This window comes from Hippocampus comes, unplaced genomic scaffold (genome assembly GCF_001891065.2).
Source record: "Hippocampus comes isolate QL1 unplaced genomic scaffold, H_comes_QL1_v1.1 scaffold22, whole genome shotgun sequence".
Taxonomy (NCBI): Eukaryota; Metazoa; Chordata; class Actinopteri; order Syngnathiformes; family Syngnathidae; genus Hippocampus; species Hippocampus comes.
This window is the reverse complement of record NW_017806175.1, coordinates 282,363-294,000: the sequence shown is the minus strand read 5'-3', so window position 1 is coordinate 294,000 and position 11,638 is coordinate 282,363. Positions and strand designations below refer to the sequence as shown.

General features: G+C 41.6%; 1 protein-coding gene across 4 annotated transcripts in view; it reads right to left on the bottom strand.

Annotated features, from left to right (window-relative positions):
- abl2 (c-abl oncogene 2, non-receptor tyrosine kinase) overlaps positions 1-11,638 on the bottom strand; it is a 29,629-nt gene that overhangs the window by 11,584 nt on the left and 6,407 nt on the right. The window contains exons 1-3 of one of the 4 annotated variants that reach the window (XM_019897038.1): positions 4,215-4,381; positions 3,883-4,047; positions 164-459 (exon numbers count right to left, since the gene is read on the bottom strand). In XM_019897038.1, coding sequence (XP_019752597.1) covers positions 164-459; positions 3,883-4,047; positions 4,215-4,323 — 570 coding nt within the window. In that variant the 5' untranslated portion in view covers positions 4,324-4,381. Of the gene's footprint in view, positions 1-163; positions 460-3,882; positions 4,048-4,214; positions 4,382-11,638 lie in introns of those variants that run through there. The other 3 variants (XM_019897039.1, XM_019897036.1, XM_019897037.1) reach the window with 3 other exon arrangements.

Genomic DNA, 11,638 nt, shown 5'->3' with positions numbered 1-11,638 from the left:
TAAGAAACCAAATTGTTTAAATGTGTGAACCGTTCACCTTACAAGACTTAATGATGGTGAAAGTTTGACATCTACAAAGGATTCATTCTATTGCCATTAATGGAAAATTAAAATACAAATCTGAGCAATTCAAAATCACTAAACACAAGCTGTTTAATGCTACCTTTCCATCCGAGGAAGTGTTGATCCGGTAGTGGTAGACTCTCCCCTCGTAGCGAAGGGAAATAGAAAGCTGTCCCGGACTGCTCTCGCTTTCTCGGACAAGGAAGCTGCCATTGATGAGGGATGAAAGCAGGTACTCGGCGGCACTTCGCGACACAGGCCCATGGTACCAGCTGTGCTTCTCTAGGCTGTTTACAGGTGTGATGTAGTTGGAAGGGACCCAACCCTGGCCATTCTTGGAGCGAACCTCGCTCCACTCTCCATTTTGGTTATAGCCGAGCACACGCAGTTTCTCGCCTAGGCAACACAGACAAGGAACTGCTCAAACATCTGTGGTTTGCCATGCCAATGAGTGAACAGCTTTGACCAAGGATTGTTGTGTTTCTTGAAGATTGTCAGGTGTGATGAATAATAATAAAGCAAAACTGTGACGAGTTTCTCATCACAACTTTGTGTCTCACCATAAAAAAAAAAATTTTTAAAAAATTTAAAAAAAAAACGAAAAAAATAATTTAAAGTATATAACCATTCAACAACAAAAATCACAAACTCAAAACTTGGCCAGAATTACTTTGGGCCTTACTCCAGAAGAAATTTGAGATGGGAGGAGAACAAACAAATAAATGCAGACATAATGAAAGCGTAATCTCTGAGTAAAGTAATAATGGTGGGAAAAATAGGTCAAAATGACTTTGAATCCACCAGCCTAATCCTATAACTTCCCTTAAAATACTCAAGATGAGAAATCGGGATTAGACAGCCAGTAGACTAAATCTAATTACAAAACAATAAAATAAAAAAATAAAATAAAATAAAGAAAACAACGGTCTCAGAGACTCAACATGGACTCTTGTCATCAGGTAAGAATGTTGGTGAGGATGCTTTGGTGACAACACAAACAAACTGGGCGGTACGGACAGATTATGAGTTCTACTGAACTACATCAAAAGCCGTGCAACAATAATAAGAGCGAAGCTGCCATGCAGGCGCCGGGCAAAAGCAGACATGTCGTGACTTGGTGTCTCGTCTCCGTCTGTCTCTTGATGTCAGAGCGGTACACGTGAGGGAGTGGAAAGGCGCACGATTTTCTCGAAACCAGAGGAGGGAGTGATTCAATAATCCGACATAGAGTTACTGCACGTCTTCACTGGAGATTATTTTACAATCAAATTGTGGTCGGCTGTCGTTATTTAGTGAGCAGAAAATAAATTACGTAAACACTTCAACCTATGTATGAAAATAAGAATCATGGCATTCCGAAGAGCCTGAGTGTAAATCAGTTCAGCGTAATGCCAAATTTCACCATCTTTGGCCTTGGAACATTTGAATTTTATAGTAACACATGATTTTGCCGTTTCATGGTATTGCCTATAAGGTAAAGCAAAATGTGAAAAACACCTCCCCACAGTACATAATGCGGTGCAGCTCATCACCACTGCAAGGATGTCATTTGAGTTCATTGCCATTCTTTTTGAAAGAGGTCCATCCCCTAAGATAGTTCCTCCAATTATTAAACAGAACCTCAGCGTCCGCTGCAGGCCGGATCCACTGTCCAGTGAGTCACAGTGAAAATGACGCATCATTTACACACAGTAAAAGCTAGGCGTCCGGGAAATGGCGGTTGCAGCCAAGAAACAATTAAGATTGTGATGATCAGTGAAAAGAAGCTAAACACATTTGCTGGGAATCTGTTCTTGTACGGGTTACAGGGCCTGCACAAGCAACAATCTAAGGATTTTGTAAAAATACAGCGTAGACCACTGTCACTATACGCACAAAACTGACTGTTAGCCAGTCTGCCAACTGACTGTTAGCCAGTCTGCCATTCTCTATTTTCCTCTGCAGGACTGGAAATAGTGACTGTATCCTTGCCTTTGGAGTGGCTAAGAGGAGATAATGACTGTGAGCAGCTAATTCCTGCTTGTGGTCAACTCCTCCTGGCTCAACGTAACCCACCTGTTGATGTAAAATTCCATATCGTCACAGAAGTAGAGGCATAATGCGGTCTATTCTCCAGGAAAGAATTTTAGATTTTTTTTTGTTGCTCGAAACCAAAATCTTTTCAAAAGTCTTCTCACAAGAGTGGATCTGTCATAGCTTCAAAGTAGGAACCAACTCCGTATTTTGTTACATTTTCCCTTCCCGTAGGTGTGTCAGAGCCAGGTGTCCCAACGATTCTTTTCACCTATAGCTTTATTGACACACAACATTCCGATGGTATAACTGTAAACTGCGCACGAAACTGTTTGATAATCTGCCAATCAGCGGCATGGCCTGAGGCGTATTCGACTCAAGACTTACTTCCACGTTAGGAAATCACTGTGCCCTTCTGTTGCAACACACCTGCTTCCATGGAAGGTGTGGGAGGCATGTGTTGATACAACACCACATCACGTAGCAACAATCCTTTTTGACGATGCAGACACGAATATATATTCTCTCGGACATGTAATGGCTGAATTTTGCAGCCGTTAGTGAACTCTAAAGCATAAATTCGGACTTATATAAAATATAACACTCAGAGATTTGTCATCGGGGTATTCATTCAACAATGTTTCTTATTTGTGGCTGCAGTTTACGCTGTAGAGCTCGACTGCTACATATTTTCCAAATCGAATAAGATGCTTGCTCAAATAATCGAAATGAAATAACTCGGTTTCAAGGAGACCCGATATATTTTTGTCCACGATTCAAAACAGTTCCTACTCAGTAACATTTCTGCAACACGTTTTCGGCTTAATATTCCAAAGATCTGTAAATACACATTAAAAAAAAAAATTAAAAAAAAATCGGTCATAAAATATTGAGTATTCATGCATCCATCTTCTACACTGCTTATCCTCACTAGGGTCGCCGATCTCAACTGACTTTGAGCCAGAGGTAGATTACACCCTGGACTGGTTGCCAGCTAATCACAGGGTACACGTTGGACCACAGGTGTTAAACTCAAGGCCCGAAAGATGTCAACTTTCATGATGCTTGCTAATATCTCTACCACAATTTCCAATTCTCATTAGTAATAAGAGTGATGCTGTAAGCATTTTCTTGTTACCAAACGCCCACTGTAACTTAACAATTAGTGAATAAACCATTCTTCTTGACTTCTTTACATGGTTTCAGTCATAACGGCCTTCCAAGGGAAACTAACTAAAATCAGGCTCGGCACAAAAATGAGTTTGACACCCCTGCTTTAGACAAACAACCACTTGCCCTCATATTCACACCTTAGGATAATTTACAGTCTACAATTGTGAGGAAGCATGTTTTTTTTTTCCAGAGTACACTGACAAAACCCATGCAAGCACAGTCAGAACATGCAAATGAACTTCTAACCTTACTACTGTGAGGTTGGAAGTTCTAACCACTTGTCATTATGCTGCCCCACTTGAATATGTTGTTGGAGTTCTGATCACTTATTTTTCAACATGAAGTCTAATTAATTGAGTTTGCCTCGGACATTTGCTGTGGATACCGTATTCATATTTCGAAGCACGTCCATCTTATGTGATAAAGGCGAACCTTTTTGAAACGATCGATGCAAACTGAAGCACTGTTATCTTTGTACACCGCTTTTGTTTTGGATCTTACATGAGAGTGCAGCTGGTAATAATAACATCGGTGTTATAAATAACTTATTGCATTCTCATTATTAGATTATGACTGACATTTGATTGGAATACTATCAAATTCATCCTAAATCATGATGTTAAAAGTGTTTACCTTTAGTGATGCTGAGCGTGTTGTCTCCACTGGCCACAAAGTCATAAAGTGCAACAAACAGGTTGGGGTCACTCTCAGCCGCCCCCAATAGGTTCTCCTTGGAGCTCCAGCGTACCGCTTCTGTCAGGGCCGCAGAATCTAGCCCAAATGGCCTGTGGAGAGCTTCTGGGGAAAAAAAAATGACCAGAGAGAAAGAGAGACAAAAAGAAGGGAAATAATGAGTCTGGTGATATTAAACATCAAGCATGAGGGCTGACTGCTGAAGCTGCACATGCATGCAAACACATGACGACTCTAAACTGGTTCTTGATCAAGCTGCCCTTGTGGTCTACCTGGTTGTCCAGGCTCTGGACTCTGCCTCAAGCCCGTGCTGAGTTTCTGGACACTAAGGGCCACCCATTCTTCCTCAAAACTGTTTGCCTGCAGGCACCTCAAAACCATTACTTGAGCAAAACGACTCTTGTACTGTACACCTTTCAGATCAGGTATGATGCAGGGTTGGACCATGCGCGTCTTTAAAGAGTGCAAAGAGGGAGGTGCTCCAGAGTAAGGATGAGAGTGACGCTACCTGATCAGGGCGCAGTGATAACGTGTACCTAAAAACAACACACACACCCACAGAGACTGACTTGCGATTGATGAAACAGAACATGAGTAGCAGATGAACAACGCTCAGCAGCTGCTGCCAAAATCACTGCGTGTCTGGACAGCTGCTGCAGGAGTGGGAGAGGAGGGTGTTGAAATTGGGCGACTGACGACAGAGCATCTCAGCACTGTATCTTACGCCTCTGAATTGTACCGGTCATTTGATTTTGGGTTCATACTTTTATTCATTTTGGCAGAAATTTGCTACTGACAGCAACACAACAACGTCCAAACTAGGACCCGACCATTATTGAATGATGAGACCGATGACAATATTTGCCAGAATAAAATTCTGATAAACAATTGATCGAAAGATTGATTAAAAAAAATAAAAATAAATAAAATAACCTATTTTTTGGGTCTATTTGCACTTACAACAGTAAAGACATTAATTACGGGCACAAGGTGACTGTTTTGCATTATTTTGTCCTTTATTATTAGTCTACAAATTACATGCTGCATGAATAACGGCTGGACAAAGTGCTCAAAAATGAACCAAATATGGAAATATACACATCGCAATGAATCATCTTTTATGTCCACTGTGCCAAAACACACACAATATGCCCACCTCTGTTTTGGACCACAATGCACTGCAGTGTGGCACTGGCTGTGGCACGGCTCAGCCACAATTCCCAGTACATCCTCTGCCGTGGTGTCGTTCTTTAGCAGCCCTGAAAGCTGTGGGCTTCTTGATTTGGCTCAAAGTAGCTGATCCAAGCATTGAGGGTGAAATGTTAAGACGTTGAAAAAAACTAGTTCACCATCTCAACGAGAGACAGACCCCCACCAAGTTTATCCACCAAAACTTCAGAAGCAAGAATCCAAAACACATTTTGATACATGTGGAGAGCAGAAAGAGCCATGACTGATGCCCCCTGCGATGAACCACGCTGTGAGGGATGGCACAAATGGCGTGGGAGGGAGAGGGGATCGTAGACATATGCTTAAGTGGAGGTGGAGGTCTGGGGACTTAGGCAGAGAGTGTATCGTGAAGTAAGAAAGCCGAGAGCTGGGCTATGTGTGTGAAAAAGAGTGTGTGGAGTGGAGTGTGAGGTCCGGACTACAGCTGCAGTCAACAGCAGATGGCTGGTCCTGTCCTCCTGGGAACGAATAAGTGAGAGTGTGTGTGTCTGTGTGTATGCGGCCGCCCGTGTGCGCGTGTGTGTGTGTGTGTGTGTGTGTGTGTGTGTGTGTGTGTTTGCAACTGCAAGCGACGTTGGGCCAACTGTCAGAGCTGCTCTTCTTACATCGCTGAATATCACACTCTCTTTGAGGAATGTTTTTTTTTTAATGAGATTAATGCTGCACATATGATTAGGGCCGGTCCTAATATTATGAATTCCAATTCTCACTTTCAGCGTGGAAATAAAAAGAACACTGACTGATGAGTTCCAATATGCCAAAAACAGTACACAATTACATGAAATCATTCAAATCATTTAAATGCTTCATGTGACAGATACAATATCGCAGGTTTCTTTTCCATATGTCCTAACACTGTAACATATGCAAATATTGAATGTCGTGCATCGCAAGAGGACCTTGACCTTGTGTGTCTATGTCATTAACAAAGCGCTGTGCACTCTGAAGAAACGCTTTGTGTCAAGCATACCAGAAGTGGTCTTTGGAAGTCGTCACGCCAAGTCTGCTCAACACCGACTGAGACACCCGGAACAGAGGTGACCCGGATCCCGTGGCACACACTCGTGCCATAGATATGACGCATTTTGTGACACCACCTACTTGGCTGTCCAGGGACCCCGGCCTCGATGCAGCAGCTGCTTGTACAAAGTATGACCAATTACAGATTTGTGCATCTCTATATGATTATCATTGAGTTGGCCAATGTATTTTGTTGAGGAAACAAAATGAATAAACTAGAAATGATTGGCTGTAGACTGTACACCACTCTGCACCTTTCAATTGTTTGAAGTTTGTATGTATTTCCTGGTACCGGTAATTTGACATCCTGATCATATACATCCCGACATGGAATTCCTGGCAACTTTCTGGGATATGACTCATAAAACTAAAATAAAACAAATAGCCAGTGGCCAAATACCACTGAAAATATCCGGTAGTTTAAGCACTTTTCAAGAATAAAAATAAATACAACAAAGCGCTGCAAGTCACATTATCTATGAAAGGGGCTCATAATGAACTGTTTCAGGGGCTACATTTTCGGAACACAAGATTGTCAGCTTGTTCTGAAAGCCTGACTCTGATGTCTCAGTCTGAACATTCGGGGCACCATGTAAACGGAGTACACAGATAAGAGATAAGTTGTTAAGAGACGAAGAAGAATACACCAGTAGTTGCATGGATGGATTCTTTTCACAAGTAGATAAATGGATGCCATGTTGGCTCTGTGTGCTGAGCTGTAAATTAAGTGAATGAAAGCAAATCCCAATCGGCGCAGGCATATTACTTACTAGAGTAGAAGAAACATAAGCAATCTCTCAATAGCAACTGTCATGCATCTCTTCAGGTCTTTTAGTTTTGATATTGATTCTCGTTATATGGCATAGCTCGACAGTATATGTATCATAAAAGCTTTTTAATGACAAAACAAATCCTTTTCAGATAAAATGGAAGGTTAACCGGGGGAAAATTCGACCAAGTTGAAGAAGTCTAGCATGCATGCATGCAAGTATATAAAAATACCTTCTTGTATTGGTACCGGCTTGGCAGCCATCATCAGCCAGCTACAGTAAGTCTCGCTTCGTGAGCAAAATTTAATGTGTTCTGACTTTGCCCATGGAAATCAAGTTTAATAGTTTTGCTTAACAAATTCCTAAAGTGTAACTAACTACTGTAATCGGCAAAGAGTTATCGCAATACAGAGTGCCCCTTGCCTCACACTTTTTCAAGGGAATAACAATAAAGTAATAGAATGTATGCTAAACCCATGGCTATGGAGATAAGTGATTATTTTTAGCTACAAGTGAACAAAACACAGCAGCATGACACCAGGCATAACTCGGCAACGCACATCGTGCTGTAGACAAAAGATGGCTGCCTGCCTGAAGCCGATACAATCATCCTCACATGCACAAGACGTTACATAAACTAGATTTGGTTCAATGTGGTCCCATGGCAGACAAAGACAAAAAGGAGTCTGATTGTTACAAGCAGAAGAGGAGAAAGGATAAGCATGAGCGCAGTGATTCAAGTCAAAATAAAACCCTTCTACTTTCTTTTCGGGACGGAGGTCACAGACACTTTGCCGATCACACAATACAAAAGAACCTCAAAATTTGAGAGTGGAGAATCAGAACAACGTGGAAGGCATCCAGCGTCACAAAGCAAATTATGTTTGATTGTGGAGCTTCCAACAAAGATGACCCTGCAATACGCGATTTCAGCAGCTTCAATTTTTTGGGGGGGTTTTGTAGCCCTCCTGACTGACCAGAATCTGTTGCATCAACTATAATCTCACAAAAACGTCGTCTCCGTCCTCTACCATCAAGAGAGGCAGTCTACTCGTGACAGGTCATGAACACCAATAAACTCCGAGCGTCTCATCGTGAACTGGGGGGAATATTTGGCACGGGCAGCAACAGAGTGGAATTTTTCAATCAGATTTTACAAGTGCCCATGTATGCACTTGCCTTGTTTCCACATTTGAGTCATTTCCATGGAGTTCCGCACGTCTCCCTCAACCAGACTTGGACCTTTCATACATCCTGGTGTTGAAACACATTTGAGCAAACGGATTTGAGCAATTGGTCTTGCCTGGACACACCTGTAGGAGTAATGGGTTCAGATTTCTATTCACCTGAGATGTCATGGCGGGGAGAGGGGGAAACCCTCGTGCTGTGGACCAAAGGGTCCTCTAGGATGAATCGATAAATTATGCCTGGAGAGTGAGGTGCGAGGGTAGTGTGCTTAAGAGTTACTTTTATGATGTTCACTTGGAGTCAGTACAGTGTGAATGCGTAAGTGATGGCAGCTCGCGCTGTGCATAAGTAAGTTATTGCATGAAAAATGGATCATGGTTTAACTGCAGCAGTGCTACATCATTGGCAAATACGACGGGGATGTAAGCAACATTGTACTGTACACTGAGCATATGTAAAATGGAATTTGAATCACCCCATTTAAAAAAAATAATAAATTTTCATCGCTAACTGTCGACTTTGCCAAGTCTAGACAGTAAAGGTCCAGAAGAGTCCACATACTAAAAAGTATTAGCTCCTTTTAAGACAGCAGTCAGAGAGTTGCACAATGCAAACTACACAGAGACCGTAAAATACTACAGAATATCATCCTGATTATCAGCTCAAGAGGATAATAGCAATTCACATTAAATAATAAATAAATAAAACCTGATTTATGGTATGCTGGATTGCTGTTTAAATTCTTATGAATCCAAGATATGTGTGGCAAGTCGATGGATTGACTTTTACAAGATTGTTCCACAAAATAGAGCTGGATTGGTTATTAAAGAAAAAGCTTTCCAGTGACGTTGACTCAACTTGAAATTTATCTGTTTGCCAAATGGGGACAGCAATGCACAGTGACCTTGCTATTGGCCCACTAATACATAAGTCAGCACAGAGACATTAGGAAAAAGTCAGACCACTCGTCTATGTCACTGGGTAATCATGTGACAAGAGATCTGAAGTGTGCCACAACAATGAAAAAGGGCTTTGACATCAATACTCGAACATCCAGTACAGTAGACAGACGCACGGCCGCAGATGAACACAGGACTTATGAGCTACATGGCATTTTCAGACTACCAAGTTTTATGACTATGGATACATATTTACTGGAAAACCTCCAGAGACGCACGTGCGCGCGCGCACACACACACACACACACACACACACACACACACACACACACACACACAACTTTTGGTATGAAAAATGGAGCATGTCTGTATCAATGCGGATATGGATGTTCAGAGTAAGTGTGTGTCAATTCCAAGCCAACTCCGCAGCCTGCAACCCAGAAGATAAAGCGGCAATGATAATGCCAACAACAGGCGACTGATCCTGGAAGCCAATCAATGTTTAACAGGCTTGGCAGCAGGACTTCCCCTCTCCGACACTATCTATTTTTTTTCCCCCACGCAGCACCATCACAGCTAAGCCTTGTAGCGAAACTGCTACTTAAATACAAGCCACTACAGCAATTTGGCTGGACCGCTCCCCAAAGTTGAAAACATTTTGTGTTCTTAGGATGACAGATGCATGGAATGGTTTTACCATCTGTACAGCCAACCCTGCGCCGTTCTAATTAATCCCCTCTCTTTAATGATATAAGCTGCGAGAGAGTCGAGGCCAAGGACTAAAAGACTGTGGGTTTTTTGAGGAACTAAAGAAGCTTGGCTGGTAGCCGATGCAAAAGCTCAAGGCAGCAATGCAGTAAAGCAGTATTCAGTGACAAGAATATTCCATTAAAAATATACTGTATATATCTTTTTCATATCTAGCAAATTAGAATTTAGATGTAAAATAGTACAGTACTAATTTCTGCAAGTGTTCCATATTTGTGGATGACTTGGCGACACAAAAACAAAAAAATCAAGCAGATAGCACATGCTTTGGTGTTGACAAAAAATTAGGTGAAGTGAAAATCGGTTGATATTTCAATGTTCATGCATTTCAAAAACACACTATTAATGTCAATAATATGCAAAAACTATACAATAACTGTCACATCAACATACTCATCAGATCATAGGTCTAGTAACAGCTAATTTTATTACATGGGGTCACACCTCACCTTACTTTTTATGGCCAATAGACGGTTTTTCCTCCAATTTATTTAGTTTTTAAAATTCATGTTCTATTGGGTGTCTGGTCACAGGTAAAAATACAAATGGCCCCATAAATTCCTTTCTCATTATGAACTACTTTAGCTTTTTCATGAATCAAGATATTATCTTTTATTACTTATTATACTTATTCTCTTTTATTACTTATTATAACATAATCGTTAGTTTTTTGCTTTGGTAAGTGGCGACATGCTTGCGGTGATGAAATGACAAGTTGTGTTGAGATCATCCCTTTACAGAAGCCCCCCCCCCTTGGGGGGGCAAGGGCATGTTTGTTCAGTTTGACATTGCATCATTAAAGAAAGTCATTTTCAAAAAAAAAAAATAATAATAATAAATTGCACCTGCCACTTGCTTCTCTCACTCGGTTGTGAGCAAAGCAACAGTCGCTGTCTGCCAAGTATTTTATACATCACATCAGAAGCTGGCACTGATTTCACTGTGGTCTCCAAGTATCTGATTCGGACACCGTGGCTCTGTGATGAAGCATACACCATGATGACAACATTACACTTGACTGGGTTCAGCAAGCGGATGAATTTCACATGTACTGTGACTGAAATTTTCCAACACTGTACCCATCAAAACTTTTAACCTCCCACAAACACACTCACCGACATTCTTACCAACATCATGTAAGAAAGCCATTTTTCCCCCCTCAAGAGGAGGTGTGGCCATGGCTCCTCCTGGTGGATAACGGCAGTCACGACTCGCTAGGCCTAACTGACCAACTCGTTTTGGACAAATCTGGTTCATACAGGCTTTATCATGTTCCAGTAGCTAAATATAGGCTATCTCACACATTGTGTTGTGGCTGCTGTGTGACTTGCTCTGGTTGGCGACGCTTTAACACACAGTCAAAGGGAAAGTGAATTTGTCTCTAATCCAATTTTACCCTTGATGCAAATCGGCTTAAATCCATGGATGCCTGATCCAGGCATTCTCGTCTGGGCAGGGGATAAAGCCGCTATATTTCTACATATCAGTCTCTAATTCTTGGCTCATTTAAGTTAGTGTGAACAACAGAGAAGTTACAACAAATGATTTAGTGACTTTTCAATTGCTGGTGTACAAATCTCAGAGCATTCCAACCCCTCAAATGTGAATTTAAATAATCAGGTAAATTAAATAAATTCCAAAAATGTGTCGAAGCAAATGATTCATGTGTCACAGATCACATGACTAATATAACCAAGACCCCCAAACAGAGTTATTCCGCCCATGATTTGCTATGTAGGCCGGAAGAAGTTCTGCTATTTTCAAGAGACGGCTGGGCTACATAGAAAACACTGTTGCCAGAGGAGTTGGGGGGGGGGGGCG